General features: G+C 40.0%; 1 protein-coding gene across 4 annotated transcripts in view; it reads right to left on the reverse strand.

The window, feature by feature from the left end:
• LOC104066628 (potassium voltage-gated channel subfamily KQT member 1) overlaps positions 1–17,502 on the reverse strand; it is a 488,485-nt gene that overhangs the window by 151,735 nt on the left and 319,248 nt on the right. Inside the window, exon 17 of one of the 4 annotated variants that reach the window (XM_054079182.1) lies at positions 3,121–3,249. The exons of the other annotated variants lie outside the window; for them this stretch is intronic. Coding sequence (XP_053935157.1) covers positions 3,136–3,249 — 114 coding nt within the window. The 3' untranslated portion in view covers positions 3,121–3,135. Of the gene's footprint in view, positions 1–3,120; positions 3,250–17,502 lie in introns of those variants that run through there. 4 annotated transcript variants of the gene reach the window in all.

A 17,502-nucleotide genomic window follows, 5' to 3' on the forward strand; every position in this document is an offset into this window, starting at 1 on the left:
AATACCAGCCAAATCCAGCCATAAGGCCACACAAGAAACTCTGGTTCATACTGCTGTCCTAGCATAATTTCATCTGTTCAAAAATTTGTAAATGGAGCTTACAGAAGGTCAAGAAACTATTTTTCTGTGAAAAAATAATGATCAAAATGAAAAAAAACCCACATTTTTTAAATTAAAAAATCAAATTCATTTTCCAACAGTCAACGTCTCAACTGTCAAATTTGTGGTTAACAAAACTCGAAAAATATTTTTCTACAGAATTTCAACAAACATCAACAGTTAATATAAAAATACCTATCCTTGTAAAGCAAAGGCAATAAAACACAGGAGCTGGTTGTTCACTAAAAGTATTTCATAAGCTGTTCTTCAGACCTTCTTTGTGTCTCATTTCCACGTCTGTTAGAAACTTAAAAAGGAATGAGTAAGAAAGTGCTGCAAAGTTTCAGCAAAAAAAGCCCTAATGACAACTCAGGCCATGTGATAATTGTGTGGGTACTGCATGGTCTGTCATGTTTTGTCCAAGACAGAACCAATGCATAACAGAAGAGGAAACTAGGGCAGCACTGGAGAAAGGCTAGAAGTAGCAGTTACAGAGAACTTAAGAGCTTTGGTGAATTTTGCTACTTTTCCTTGCATGGCTAAAGTCATAGCTGGTATAAACCACCTCCTCAATGGAAGAGCAAGTATCACAGTGTACTTTAGTCTCATGGCACAGTCAAGCTCTTGCAGCAGACCAAAGTGAAATTTGTACAAAGCTGTTTTCACAACTCATTCTGCCACAGTGGATTTCTGTGTTTCTAAGTCAAATAATCTTTCTGTACCTTGGATTTCTCTTTGATATATGCAAAGGATATGTTTAGCTCCTAGAAGTAAAACCAGGAAAAGCTGTCTGTAAGATTTCTGACACTACCTAATTCTAGGCAAGAGGAGCAGATGAGAGTTGCATAAATCACTGGTGAGAACACTGAGTAGAAATGGGCCTTGGAGGACATTTTCTTCCTCAGGCAGAACCACTACTTGCAAAGCACAGTCTTGGCTTGAATACTTTTCTTTGGGGCTCCACATTGCTGGGCTATTGCATTCCTAGCTCTGGCTTGCTTCCACCATAGAAATAGTTGATCATGCATAATTTGAGAAAGTACATCGTGGTTTAGTCTTCCTGTCTACTAGGGACAGTTTTTGGCAAGGGAAAAATCTAGAGGTGAGGATCTCTGGATTGTGTGAATATGCACACATGCACTGAAAGGAGAAGGGGCTTTCAGAAAACGTCAGCTCTTGGGAGTACGTTCTGGAAAGATTTCCAGGACTTGGAATCTGTCATGATTAAAACCAGTTGTTCTCTTTTTATCTTCTGTCAAACTTGAGAAGTGTAATGACAGCTCTTAAAGATCGCACTCTTCAAGGATTGGGAATGCTCAGAGTGGCACGTGAGCCAAAGAGAGTGAGTGAGATAAAAAAAAATCAGGGGTGAAAGTTCCCTGCTTCATATCACAGAAATGTGGGCATGCTTTCCTTTGCCTCCCAACTGATGATATAAAAATGTATCATCCTTGAATGTTTGGCTTCAGACTGAAAATCTAAAAGGCGTCTATTGGTATTAATATCACAAACATTGCACTGTGCTCCAAAATGAACTTTTCTGGCTCATACTGTGAAACGTCAACTTAGCAAATAAGAGCGCTCTGTTGTGGTAGCCTTTGATTGTCAGATGTGTATATGCATCACACACGCACACACTCGCACACAAACAAATCTGTTTAGTGACAGCCTCCAAAACAGGGTCTTTGGAAAGGTTAGCACTGCACCATACAGTTATATTTTTCACAGCATGACACACATTGTTGGTGAACTGAGGCTGTGATAAAATCGTAGAGGTGTAAAGTTTCACTGGCTGGATGGTAAAGAGCCGAGTCAGAGAGAGTGTAATGCGAGTCGAGAGCTGCACTCCAAATGAATGAACTTGTATTGTGGATCTGGTTACAGCCGGCACACTGCCCTAATCCATCAACAGCAAGTTCACTTACAAACCAGCCTTTGTTTTTAATCCATGAGCCTTTTGGGATTCACTATAATCAAATGACCAATCAGAGGAACACATAAGAGGGAAAAAAAGTTGCTACAGTGAAGTTTACTCTCTGCCACAAACTCCCCCTCAACCCCCTCGCCCAGGTAATATAGATAACAGTATAATGCACAGCATCAAGCTTACAGGCCTTAAAAACTCCACGAGTTGAAAGTTAAGGCATGGCAAACCAGATCTTGCTACTTTCTGAGGGTGCTTCTCCAAGGCTTAAGAAGGCTTTGATTTCAAACCATGTGTGCTTGCAGCACGGACACAGATTAGTGATGGAAGACAGCCATGGGGACTGTGATGGTTACAGCTCACTTGGAGTTTTCTCTTGTTGAACGAATGAAAAGAACATCCTGGATTTTGCAATTAAAATGTGGCAAGCTGAAATAACATATGTTCCTTGGCAAGGGCGTGATATTAAGCCTTGGGGTGTGTCTGTGTATACATAAACAAAGAGTTTTATTGAACAACGAGTATGATTTTTATTCTTTTTTAGCTTAGAACAAAGTATAAACAAAGAGTAACCTTTAGGTTACTTGTCCTTGCAGAAGACTCAGCCAAACATCCATCAATGCCCAAAAGCCCACATTAGGATGGCGGACACCTCCATAGAGATGGGAATGGGGACAGGCCACATCTCATGTTAGTATGGTAATATTATGTTTTCTACTCTTAAACCGTAACTCTGGGCTACTTTGGCTACCTTATCTAGGTACTATTGCCTGAAGTCCCTCCAGACGGACCTAGACGATGAAGATGTGCAGCGTGGCTTATTCAGCACCATATGGCTGAGCTCCTCAACGTGTGTGTGTGTGCATGCAGCGGGGGAGCATGGGGGTGGCAGGGGAAGGTGGCAAGATGTGTACACCAAGCCATTAAAGGAGTGACAGATGGTGATGAAAGTGCCATAAACCCATAAGCACTGACAACTCACGGCTGTGTCTGAAGCAGCTGCTGAGGTATCAGTGTTGTAAACAGCCCCCCCTCGGGACACCCCCTTGCAGTGTCTGTCACAGAAACTGTCCTCTTTCCCAAACACTGCCCTGTCCTGCCATAAACACACCTCATCCGTGTCTCCCTCCAGCAGGGGATGCCACATGGTGAAATGAGGGTGAAGGAGAGGGACTGCAAAAGGCTTGTGGTTGGTCTGGACGCAACACTTCTGCACACCAGGCAATCTAAGATGAGGACAAAAATGGGGAGACAGTTAAGAATTCCCCTATGCCAGGGCACAGGCAGGAACTTGATGCCACCAAGCAGTCACTACTCATCCCTTGATATTTCTCCTGAGACGTGTCTCGCACAGCCTGACTCCATACGTGGCCAGCTCTTTCTTAGTGGTGGACCAGTAGAGCAGCATAAGACCTTAGCCTTCAGCTCTGCTGTCCAACTACAGTGAGCTCGCAGCCTCCTTTAGAGACTTCCTTTAGACCTCATGCAATCTCTCTGTACATTTCATTCCCACCATGCTAAAGAGAGAAACATATGGGGTTTCCTCTATATTGAAATTCTGGATTGCCATAAACTTGGAAACAAGCTCTCTGCTCTTAGGGATCTCTTCTTTTGACTTGGAAGGAAGCTGACTTACCAAAGCCTCTTCTCAGGAAAAACAGCATTGGAGACTAACACTCCTGTGAGCCCATCTCAAACATCTTATTTTTCTTTCTTGGTTTTTTTTCCCCTTTTTTTAATACACATGCACACACAGTCAGGGTGGCTATGACAGCCCACCCACCTACTTAGCTTTGGCAGAAATGGCAAGCTTTGATGCACAGAGGGACATAGGAAGGGGGCAGATCAGTTACTCCTCGTGTCTGATCTTTCAATACAGTTGGTGTGGCTGCCTTCAGGGTAGGGAGCCAGTAGAGTCCTCCAAGAGCATTTTGGGTCATTCTCTTCTCTTCAGAGCAACCTCAGAGACTGTCCAAAACAAGGTGGCTCCCTCTGCTCCAGACAGAGCCCTGAGACAGTCCTTTCCTACAGAGACACTTGTTGGGGTGCATCTCTGTAGACTGCAGTCCCTGTGAGGGCACTGTCCTACCCGCTGTAACTGGGTATCAGACCTGGCTGCCTCTTGTTTTGTCAGGCTAAACACAATCTCTGGGATCCCCGGCATCTGTCAGAGAAAGGAAAGCACTCAGAGTTTCTGAGTTGTCTATGCTGGCTTTTTTCCTAGCGTTATCGGACAGCTTATTATTAAAGAAATGCACAGCCATGGGGTTTTTACTTAGCCCACCAAAGTATCTACTCACAGTACAAGACAGTAGGGAAACCTGCCCTTCTCCCAGACATACAGACCCCAGCAGTCTTGCTGTGCTCCTCCTATACTAAATTCTGTTCTACATGATCTACCTAGGATTGCTGCTATGAAGAAATGAGGTAGTTGGCTATTGTAGTGCTGCTTGCTGGATCAAATCTAAGTCTATGGGAGTATTGTGGGACTGTTTCATACCACTGCGAGTCTCCCACATGTACCTGTGTTGGGGGTGTTAGTTTAAGGACCATGACAGGATCCCAATCCTGATTAATCCTGCAGTACTTGAAGAATTTAGGTGCCTAATTTGCTTTGTTTTCAGTGAGGAAAGGAAGCAGAAGAGTCACTCCTGTCACATACAGTCTGAACTGCCTGTAACGTATGCCCCTTGCTAACCCAGCTTGAAACCTTTTCAGGATAGGTACACAGAGAGTGCCTGCTTTCCTCTACACACTGGGAAAGGAACCAGGAGCTTCTTCATTGTGGAAATACTATATAACAAGCAGCACAGCCTGCTGGAAAAATTTAGCTGGACCACTTGTCATATGTAAAGCTCTGTTCTCACCAAACAAAACCCCAAACTTAAGAAACATGCTGAGTTCTAGGGAAATAGTAAGATATTATATTTTTTTAATCTTTATTTATTTATTTTTTTTTAGGAAGTAATTTTTTACCAGCTGGATTTTGATCTTTCTTATTTTTTATTCTTTCATGACATAGTGGGAATAATGTACTAATAACATGTAATTAGAATAGTTCAACAAATTTATTTTAAGACTTTTTTTCTGAAGTAATCATTAGTATGTAATGTTGAGGGAAACATCTTGTCTCCTTTTCTTGACGCATTTGATGTAATACATAGGCTTGAGACATAGATCAAAATACAGATTTGGGGTGGGGGGAACTGGTCAGGTGATGTCTACTGACATTTTAATGCATGGTTTCATTTTGACTCACTCCCTGTTTCCCACATTACTTCTTACCTATGCTGTAACTCTTGCAAACTCCTTTCACCCTGGTGCGCCCTTCCTTTCCTTACGTTTACCTCATCTGGACTCTGTACAGACTAGCAGTTTATTCCAGCTCCCCTTTGGAAAGAACTCCACATGGCAAACCTGAAGCGAGTTTCCATTCATAGAAGCAGTTCAGCTGCAGCAAAGCCTTGTCCAAGGCGTCGTCTTTTTTAGCAGCACCACTGAGCCCACGCAAATCTCCATGTGGCTGTTGCTTAGAAAGCATCCCAGTGTTTGGGTTTGCTCATTTTAAGACACTTGCACTGTATGCCAGTCTGCCAAGAGACATATGGTCTCTTCACCATTTGGATCTCTTGAAATCTGCTAGAATGTGCCTGCCTTCTCTTCTATTTCCATGTCTTTCTTTGGACAAAGGCTTTCAAACTTTGTCAACAAACAGACCACTATTTTTTTTTAATTTTTTTTTTTTTTTTTTTTGGTATGGGTGTGGATTTCTGTGTAAAGAACTTGGGCCTCCTGACTTCATACTTAGTATTCACCACTAGCTTCTGTGGCCACCTTATAAGTCATCTATGGAGCCACAGATCACAAGCTGAAAACCGCTGTTTTGTGGTACATACTTAAGTCAATACTTAGCTATGAAAATGGTAAGTATTTACTAGGAAAGCATAGATAATCAGCCTGCAATGTTACAAATTTTCATGATTTTCAACATCTTTGTTCCTGAACCATGATGTCAGTACAAGAATGTTTTTTTCCTCAAAATAAGCATAAAGAAATCTCTTATGAGTGCTGAGGAATGTTTCCAACATGAACTCTGCATACTTCAATACGAGAAGACTTTGTATTAAACGGAGTAATTCCTCTCCCCTTCCCCCTCAACCAGCCTACTCTAAGTATGTTCATTTCTAAATCTCATGCACTTGGAGTAGGTTAGGCTTCATGATGCTGGAGAAAAGGAAAAAAGAAAAAAGTTGCAGCTTCACCATCAGGATATTGCAAATGGTCTGTCATCTACTAGGATATGAGACTAAAGCTACGTGGTGGCAGATACAGCCCTTGTGATAGTGCCGGAAGAAATCAGTTTTTCAAGTGCTTGCTGTCATGAATCCAGGCATCTGGCAGAAAAACACTGAAGACTGATTTAGTATCTTAAAGGATATATCAATATGTTACTAGAGGCTTATACTTACAAATGGATTTCTAAATTCCCTCTATAGATTTGTGGGGTTTTTTTCCTTAATTCATTTCTTTATTAATTAATTTTTTTTATTATATCCTATGGTAGTATATGCCCATGCATCACCTGAACGTGGATAAGGTAGATTAGGAAAATACACAATACATGACTTATGGTTAAGTATCATCATCGAGCCTAACAGAAAACAGATAATTACACAGATCTGTGTTTCCTCGTGTATTGGTACAGAGTCTCAGTTTGAAAAACAACTAATGTTTTGCTAAGGTAAGAAAGCTGAAATCAGATAGTGTTGGTTTATTACCTTGTTATTGATAAACATGGACTGCTAGAACTTTTAAACAGTGATCCAGCCCAGCAATCCTTTACTCATGCAGGCTCTGTGCGTAAGCTTAGGTCCTTAAATGGTTGAACTATTCTTAGTCTTATGTGGTGAATACCCAGGAATGTTCATAGGCAGAACATTAAGGACAGAAGATGGCCCTAACAGCAAAGGGAGATGGAATTTACAGAAAACTTGCTTTGATGCTGTTGACTCCTAACTACTGTCTTCTGATGCTGCCCCAACACATCGAATCAGTATTAAACTTGCATTCCAGATGAATGACCAGGAATGAAAACCAAAAGGTATTTCCATTAAAGCCTATGGAACTAGATTCAAGACGAGGATCTGGTTAGTTTTAAAACCAGGCTGTATCTCTTCAGTTGGGAATTCCCTGACTGAGAAACTCTCTAGCCACTTCCTAAACAATACACTTTCTCTTTAATTGTTCTATAGGAAAAACAGCATACCTGATCCAAGTGCTATTTGTGGCTGGCACAATTACCACTGGATGCCACAAAGATGTTTTAGAATTGCAGCCATATTATGTAGCCCTCTGACTTGCGGAATTCTCCCTTCAAATATGCTCAGTAGACACAAGAATCCTCTACAAATATTGTCCTACATTTGTGCTTGCCTGTTATCAACAAAGCAAGAGAGAAGCTTAGCCAAGCAAAATAAATATACTACATAAGAAAAAAAAGAAAAAAAAGAAAAAAAAGAAAAAAAAGAAAAAAAAGAAAAAAAAAGCCATCTATAGCTAATCTAAAAAAACTAATCCAATGTTACATCACAATGTAAAGTGAAGCCACATATAAATAATTAGTACAACAATATATAAGTTTATCTTGCTTAACAGTGATGAGATGTGACTAAACTGCAATTGCATATAAATGTATTTCAGGAATGGATGGCAGGTATTTATGCACTGTTGTAGATCTTTGTGACTATCAGACTTTATATTTCTAGCAGAATATTATTTGTTTCATGATAAGAATGAGCCTTTCCTGAACTTGCTTTTAAATCATTGTAATTACTACCGCATTAAGTTAAACAATGCCTTTTGCAAGCTAAAGATGAAGAATAACTTGGTCTGTGTATTAGGGAGATACTTGACCTATGATTTTGCAGCCTGTCTGGGCTGGAACAGAGAAGCTATTAAAATAGCAGCATATAAATACATGATACTTTGAGGGCAGAATCTCAGGACTCCCTTTCCAAACAAACCCCAACTTACCAAGCAAAAACACTTCATCCATTTAAAGAGAGAGGGAAGGCAGGCTGCTTTTTTGTCTTGTGATCAGACTGTAAGAACCAGCAACTACCACTGCTGGGAAGGGTAATGAGTGATCTTTCATAATCACAATCGACAGGGTTCTTCGCTTTACATCTCTTGAGTCCCAGAGCAACATGCAAGGCTGCTGACTTAGGTGTGACATAGAGGGAATAGTGCCACCTACTGAAGTAATCATTTTTAGCACTCGAATTTCTTTTCAGCTAAGGTCTGAACATACTGATCAGAATTTTAGATCTGCTCTGGTTCTATTTACATTAATCTAAAAATATAAAATTATTTTGGTGGGAGCAAGTTCACTCTGTGATTTTTCCGAAACTAACTTACTTAGTGTTGGACAAATAGCCTCGAACTCCAAAGCTGAAATTAGTTGCTGTAGGGACTGGAAATAGCTTTAAAAATCCTGATTTTAAAAGCTGAGTATCTTGCAATCTGGCCCTCTCTCTCCCTTTTTTTTTTTTAAGACAACTCTTTCTAAATCATGATGATAAAAAGTGTTCCCTCCCTCATATAAAGGAATGTATATAATACTCCAGTCTAAAGAACAGCACTTTCTCTTTTCAGCAGGTGGAAGAAATACACAAATGCCTTGTCTTCAGATATTGATTAGTGTTGCTATGCACTGCCAAACAGCTGTGTACAGTCACTTCACTGGCAGCTACTTATCAGCAATGAGTGAAGAGGTCCCTACAGCTTCCCTTAACTACTGCACAGGCTTAAACAGTTAACGCCTGTGAATCACGGTGAGAGGCTTGTTAAGAATGCTATAGGAACACGGTGACATAACAGTCATGCCATGTGCTGTAAACTGAATTTACAGTAGAATTATTAATTAACAACCAAAGTCATAAATTAGAGCAATAAAATGCTGCAATCCAGAAGTCATCTGAAGCGTCTTCCACAGTAGATCTAACTACCTCTGGATGCAGTTTCTGCTGACCCACCAGTAATTTTATTGTTGCGAAGGCAATGCGGTGTGTCATACCATGACAGATCTGGGCCTTTACGACATCCAGCTGCTTACTGTTATTGTTGGCTGTTGCTGAAGAACTGGAGATAATACAGGTGTTCTGTGCTGTTAGAGTTGACTGCGCTAGAGAGAAATCTGGGATAAGCATGGGTTGAGGATATGTCTGCTTTGGTGAGTGACAGTAAGCAGCCAGATGGTACAGAGAAAAATATCAAATAGGCTTCTGTTTGGCCCACTTCAAAATTAATGGAGGACGATTTTATCAGGCTCCTCCTGGATAAATAGAGAGGATGATCTATAAATAGAGATCCCTGCTATCTGGCTGGTTGTTTTTCATCTTATTTTTGCTGATCAGTTGAATGACTCCAGTCTACTCAGTCTGATCACACACACGAAAGCTGTTAGTATACATGTAGTCATGTGTTTTGCAAGTTTAAAGCTAGTACCTATGTCTGGGTCATAAGTAAGAGTCATCTTCAATCTATAGATGGGGAAATCAAGGTGTTGACCAACTGACCATTGCATCATATTTATATTTATATGAAGCAATTTCTCCAAGGCTACACAATAAGTCTGGGAAAGAGCCTTAGTCAGGACACAGGTGCTCTTCTATCTGAGGAGAACATTTGAATAACCAGTTAAAGCATACAGGATAGTTCCTGCTAAACACAAGCTCAGGTGAGTGGTATTTCTTTCCGGTATCAAGAAAGCAATTCAAAGCTAATCCTATGCCCCTGTTTTTATAAAAATACTTGTCAAATATAATGAGTAAATAAACAGCTGCCTCTGAGTTATTTACAGTGCTGTTAACTGGTATTTAGGCTTCAAAATTGATCACCAGAGTCAACAAAGGGTTGAACAAACATATCTGTGGTTGAGTATTTGTATTTGAGATTAAGTACATACACACAACTGTGAATTCATGTGTTCAGCCAAACTATTCAAGCTAATTTTGAAGAAACATCAGACCGTGTATTAAATGGCATTTTGGTAAAAAAGTAAAAAAAAGTATTCATGTAAGTAACTCATACTTGTTCTCATCTCCTTGAATCTAAACTAAACTTTTATTTGAGACTCTCGTCAATACTTTATATTGAGGTTTGACTTGATCACTTTTTAGTGAGTTGTTTGTTTCTGCATTTTAAATTCTTTCCCTTCTGCTGATCTGGTATCTTGTCTAAAACCTTGGTATCCCCTGAAAAGAGTAGTTCAATAGCAAAGGTTCCCTCCCCAAACCTCCACGTCTCTGGGAAAATAAGGAAATAGAGAGTATATATGCTTGCTGGAGCTCCATTTAACCTCAGGAAAGTAGCATCAGGAAAAAATTGTGAGGGTCTTTTCTATTTCAGTCTTAATTTTCCATACTGCAAATAATTTTAACACCAGAAGTGTTTCAGAGGCTGAATTTGCTCATCTGCAGACGTGCAGTGTGTAAGTGAGCATGTATTCAGCTGGGCGGATACTACGACTTTTCAGTAGGGACTTGAATAAACAACAGAGCCAAAAATAACCCAGTGGCAAACCCAAATGAAGGCAAACAGTTTGGCTTTTGCCTTCATGTTTATCTTTTTTTACTAGCTTTTTCAAAACCTTCAAGGAGCCATAACAACCTGAGATCTGGTCTTTTCACAGTATATCCACCAACCACGAACTAATATACCAGGAGAAAATAAATTCTTGCAGTATTTGGGCTTTAAAAATCACAGCCCTTAAATATTTAAAAAAGACTCTGAAAATAAATCAGTCCAAATGTGAGACAATTTGTGCACCTCTTGGCATATGAAGCTTTTACACATAAAGCAATATCTTGTTTGGGGGAAAAAAGTGCATTACACATGTAAGGAACCTGGAGCAACATTGCATGAGAAAATGTTTTTATTCCTTTTCATCTGCCCTCAGAGAGATGAGTCAGGTTAAGCGGGGGTTAGCAGGGCAGATGCTCTGCAAGTCTAATCCAGATTCCCAAACTCCAATGACTTTGTGGTAAAGGCAGTTGTAGTGTGAAGAGGAAATGCCCACCTGTCTTCTGTCTATGTCTGCCAGGCAGCGAGCAAACAGCCCTTGCAGACTTTTGTGCCTGTTCCTCCTTCATAGTCTCCTGACACAATTTGTAATCCAGTCTAAGTTGTTAGCAACCATTTTTTACTTCCTCCTGGTAGATTTTTACCTTTTACTTGGAAAGATTTTGTCTTCTTAGTTTGAGTAGTGTTACTATGGAGTTAGCACCAGAATGTACCTCCTGCTGCTTATTATGTCTTTGGACTATAGCAGGAGCTGGTCAGGAGCAGAGGGTAGGTTTCCTGTGCTGCAAGATAGCAGCCTGTGTGGAGAGCAGGGGGGTAGTCCTATTGACATTTCCTACCCTCTAGATATCACTAACACTGTTAGTACAACTGGTATTGACGTGGTATCCTTGCTGGCTGTCTCACCACTGAGGCCAGGCACCGGACACTTTCCATGCAGCCCTTCCAGGAGTCAGAGTGGGTGGGGAAGCTGACAATGCCAGAGACAGTTTTATTTCCAAAAAAAAAAAAAAATAAAAAGCACCTAATTTTCTGTGGCTGCCAGTCTAGTAACTTTTGTCAGCACTAAACTTTCATGAGATGAAAAAAGAGATTAAAACCAAAATCATTCTTCTGCTCTGTGTAAGAGATTTCAGGTGCAGGGGTTTGTGTCCTGAATAACAAGCTACTTGACCAGAGGCTGATTTTTAACAATGCCACTTTCTTATATTCAAAAAATCCGAAGCTGCATGCACTGTAGCTACACACCCTGTTTCACTCTGGGTCTATTTTAACAGGGTTTTAAAGCTATTTCACCTGAGTGCCTGCTGATTACCGTGCTGAGTTTTTTAAACCAATCCATTGAATTCACTTCCTTTCTACGTCCCCAGTGCCCATTCACCTATAGAAATATATAGACAAACAAGGCACAGGTGCAGAAAATTGGGCCTTTCCTGCTGTTTATTACAATGTTGACCTCAGGGATTTGTTGTGGGGGTGGTGGTGAGAAGGAAAGAAGAAGAAATACGTGCTTTGCCATAGTATTCTGCTAAAATCCTACCTTCCTTTTCTTGTGAAGTTAAAAAAAAAAAGCCTCCTAGCTGCCAACAAACACAGACATTGAATTATTAGGAGGTGGAGTGGGGGCACGACTGTTTCTTTCGCATGTACAAAGGGACTTTCGATGAACTACTGCTGCCAGAAAGCCTGCTCTTCCCTCAGCCCCTCCTCAGCTCTGCAGTTTGCCTTCTGGTTATTCTTGGGCACAAGAATTTTCTCTGCCCTGTGGTCACACAGCCTGCTGCCTGGTTTCAGTCACATCGGCACAGAAAGAAACAGTACCTGCTTGCCATATCAGTGAGGTGCCTTGTGCTGAAAACACAAGCCTGGAGAGGTCTCCTCTTGAAAATGCATGGCCCTTATCCAAAACCAGACCACCCCACACTAGCAACTGTGCTGCCTGAGGAGCAGAGGAGAGATTCCCATATGAAGTGAGCTTGGCCCATAGGAAGACTTCAAACCTTTCTTGATGTAAACTGGAAAATCACTTTATTGACTGGATAGGGATGGTAAGCGGGTTAATGTCATCCAATACTTACCTGAGGTCAAAGCAGCACACAAGAGCTGCAGCTGGAGAAGGATGTGCTGGAGTGATAATGCATGTAATGTTTCAGTTTCCTTCTCTGCGTACTAGGGTGTTTTGAGACAGTTTCTATAGCCTAGAAATTCTGCTGCATCTCAGTGGGTTATATGGATGCATCTAGTAAGGTTAGACCCTGACTCAAGAAGCTTACAGTTGACTTAAAAAACCCTGGATGTGAGAAAGGAGTATTATTCCCAAGATTAATAATGTGAATTCAACGTGCAGAGATAATAAACAGCTGTTACAGGTGGACCAAAAGTCCTTCTCATGTGGAAACTGAACTAATTTCTACCCAATCCCAGTTTCATGCCTTAATCAGATGACTGCTTTTCCCTAAAGCAAAGTGCTTTCCCTCAGGCTCATACAGATTTAGACTGAGATAGCCAAGACTGTTTAGGTGCTTAGGCCCTTCGGAAACTAATGTGCCTCTGGTCAGACTGTCCTGGAGGTAAAGGCTAATGCTTTGGTTAGTGAAGACAGCCCCCCTGTGTTTTCCTGTACATCTAAGCTACGAAGCTGACCTGCAGTAAATGACCTACTCCCTCAGCATCTGATCAGAGTTTCATCCATTCATAGACCCTTTAGAACATTCATGAAGGTTTACAACAGAGGAACATTTTTTATATGCCTGTTTAGGAATATCAGTAGGGGCTCGTTTATTTTGTTGGAAAGGTGGTGCCAAGGAAGCCCTTTGAGAAACCTGGACCGTAAATCCTAATCCACAGCACTTGGAAGCACATTGCAAAATCTGACTGAAAAGGTCTAGATAGCAGCTTGTATAAGCCTTGTGTAAGGCTTGACTTCAGTGATCAGTGACGTCTAAGTCATGACTATGATGATCTCAGCTCCTGAGACACAAGTAGAGCATTCCCATTGGCTGTTATGACACTTCATTGGTAATAACTGGGAAAGGATCATAGTATGGCCTTGCATTTTTATGACTTCTTTCCTCTCGCAGCGCTGTATTTCTGGGGCATGATTAGTCACAGGGCCTTTGGCCTGAAGCTTTACTTCACAGAAATTCCACAGAAACACTTGCCTATGCCTTTGCCTTTAATAACTGTGACCAAAAAGTCTAGATAACAAACTCTGTCAATACAACCAAGGACAGCTGGCACAACAGCGGATGGGTTTCAAGCAGTTTGAACTCCCCTGGGGTAAAGTAAGGGGCCCCATCTTAATACTCATGACAGGTTGACCAGAAAACTAATGTACTGTCATCCAAGGTGCAGTCTCCTATTACGCTGCCTGTGGAGACTGATATTCATTCTTTATCAATGGCAGCCCTACATCCGTATTTGAGTCCAGTTTCATCTACAGACATGAGCTGGTGGCAAAGCACAGCCATAAGGTGAGCTTGATGGCATCACGAAGACAGAAGGGGAACAAGCTACCAGGGCAATGAAGGGGCCATAGCACTTGGTGACCACAGAGGCCCTGCTGGGACCTGTCACAAGAATGGTCGGTGGGCATTTTGAGTTCAGGTTATCCTTATTTGCTGGGACTTGCTTGCCCCCACATCACGGGCATCTATATCCAAGGCACAGTGCAGCCACAGATAAATGCCTGCAAAATATTTTCATTTCCATTTGTTTGGATTTTCTGACATATGCCTTAGAATACACGAAAGGTTAAGACTAATGATGTCAATATGCCAAAGGTGATGTCAGTTACTATTTTATGCCTTCCCTGGCTTGGACACGATAAGAACTTTGGTTAAAAACCAATAAAATATATATGAGTTGCAAGAGTTCCCCTCAATCCCCTCATGTTCACTTTGATGAGCTAACCAGAACCCACAGTTTGCTTTATCTATGATACGAATTCAGATCATATTTGGTAACAAACCTCAGGTCATGAAAAATTAAGCAAGTCTTTTTCCATAACATAGACAGATCTTAAAGTTAACTCCCAATTAAATTCAGCTTAGCTCTTCTTCATGTAAAATCAACTGTTTTGCATTTTTTTTCTTCCATTTATTCAATTTTCAGAATTAGAACCATTACTGTAACTGAAAAGTCATGTTAAAAAAAAAGCTATTACAAATAAACACCCTGGAACTTTCATTCTAGAATTCATCACTTCATAAAACCATACACTGTAAAAACAGCCATTCTGGGCCAAACACAGGCTCCATGTAACCCGGTATCCTGTCTGTTACTATGATTAATAGCAGAAAGTGTAGAAGAAGATAAAAATTATCTTTTCCACTGCTATAGCCTCCCACCTTCTAGTAAGTAGTGGTTTACAGATCCAAAATGTTGTGTTGTAATAACAGAAATGTAATGCTTTCAATAAATCCAAAGTAAATTGCTGTTTGCTTGCATTAAATCACTCAAACTGATTTTATCACAGTATTTGCTTTTCAATTTCTTTAAAAAAATTTAGAAGCAAATGTATATCTTTGTGCTCATTCCAGAGAACTAATCTGGAAATCTCCCTTTCAAATTATGGTACCCAAGAAGAAAAAAGATGGTTATAACTGGAGAAGAATCCTTAACTAAAGACGTGACTCAGTCTGTCAAGGTGGGGGAGGGGCACTGCGAATTTTCTCTCATTCTGTCTTGTCAAAACTATCTGGACGTTAGAATCTTTTCTCTTCTCCACACCCCCCCCCCCATCCCCCATCCCCCGGGCCTCTTTGGGCTATTTCGCATTCTTTCCTTGTTCTCCTTCCTTCTTGCTCCTTGTTGTTCACTGTAATTTCATTTCCACTGTCTCTTTTCTCAGCTACTTCTTATGAGAATGGAAAACCAAACCCAATTTAAAACCTCAAACGTATAGACACACATTCAATTAGAAAACATGCAGGGCTTCCCCTCACCCCATGTCCTTTCTAAACCATTCTGCAAATGTCTATCAAGACAGTTTGTTTCTCTATCAATCCGTGAAAAGTTAATACAATTTTGGGCCATTTTTGTTATTAGAAACAGCCCTGTAAAAGCACCATATGGTCCACTGAGGCCTGCCCTTATAACCCCAATAAATACAAATCACCCTAGAACTTATCATTGTAACGTTAAATATGTAGTTAATGTTGTAATCTCAAAAATCCTTCACAAAAAGAAAACAAACCATCTCCTTTTAAAACCCTAACTTGTTGCTCTTGACTTCAGCTATTCATTCTATGTTTCAACAACACCAAAAAAAGTGTGCCGGAAATACTTATCATTTCTGAGTTACCCCTTGCTATCCTAAATACCAGACTCTTCAAATTAGTGACTGCCTTAAAAAGATTGATGTGATTCGTTCTCTTTGTTTCTTTCTTTTCAGTATGGTCTTCGGCATATCTCTTGGGAAGCTTATTATCAAAGCTGCCTAACTATGGCTAATATTTCTTGATAATTAATTTCCCATCTCCCTGTCACAGGCTGATTTGACCATTCTGTTTTGTACCTTTTCTAACTCTGAAACACTAGTATTATTAATGGCACACAACACTGTATATTATATCTAGCTTAAGCTTGATGTCAAGGCAGATTTTTCTATTATTTATATACTATGTGTATATATCTATCAACAAAGTTTAAAAATAAATATATTGCAGAAGAGCATTATCTTCACTCACCCTCTCTGTAATATATAGCACTTAATTTGCCCTTCTTTGCTTATTTATATATATGTTTTTCAGACAACCAGAATCTTCCCTAATTCTTTATGATTTATAATAAAATAGAATAATAAGCTTCAAGCAAAAAAATCTGTTCTTTCAACACAAATAAAAGAAGTACTCTGGGTATTATGGGTATAGTGGAAAATGTGATCATACAAATTGTATAATTTTACTACTTATCAACAGTATTTCACTAGTGAGTATCTAAGAGTATCTAGAACTATCTTCATGTCAGGAGACATCATAGAAAGCAGCTTATTTCCGAATTACATTAAACTCTGGTACCAAACTAACTGCTCTTTCAGAGACGCTAAAGAGCTTAGCTTTAAAAGTGAGTGGGAGTTTTGGTGCTTCTCTTTCTATGGTATTTGTATGACATTTAATTTTTAGAACATTTTGCTGTCATGGATTACCAACATATGTCAAAATAAAAATTCACATCAAATAGTTGCTTTTGAATAATTTCAGTCTTCATGGCTCCTCTGTCTTCTTGTAGTGTAAGTGAATGGGAAAGAAAATCAAGACTGTACATGGTAGTTTCAATGACATGATCTTGGTCATTGACACATCCTTTTTCTGGTTTAAATTCTGCTCTTGGAGTGGATTAGTAACAGTAGAAGTCAAACAACTGTAGCATAACAATAAACTACACCTTGCTTTTTGCAAGGACCAACTGCTTCTGCCTCTCTTTTAAGCTTGTCTTTTCCCTTGCACTTCTTCAACTGTTGGATTTGTGTAAGCAAGACAAAATAACATAAATGTAACAACATTCGTACAAAAAATGCTTATGTTTCTTTTTCCTTTTTCCAGGGAGTATTGCACTACCACTATGAATGACAGGAAAAAAAAACCCAAAACACTTTGAAATGCATTTGAGAATCTGTTCTGTGAGTGCTTTTACCTAACTGAAAAATAGAAACAGTGCCATATGATTCAGCTGACAGATTCCAAATTGAAAAGGCTATTTGGGTTCATAGCAAAAACAATTCTAAAAGCTAACTGTAACACAAATCAGAAAGCGAGTTATATATACAAAGAATTCACTCTTTACTCAGGTAAACTAAGCAAGTAAAAGAACATAGAAGTTCATTGCAGTGCTACAGCCTGGGAGATTCACTCTCTGGAGGCTTTTGGGAGAATTCCCAGGTAGTCTGAATGCTA

Source organism: Cuculus canorus, chromosome 1, assembly GCF_017976375.1.
Source record: "Cuculus canorus isolate bCucCan1 chromosome 1, bCucCan1.pri, whole genome shotgun sequence".
Classification (NCBI taxonomy): domain Eukaryota; kingdom Metazoa; phylum Chordata; class Aves; order Cuculiformes; family Cuculidae; genus Cuculus; species Cuculus canorus.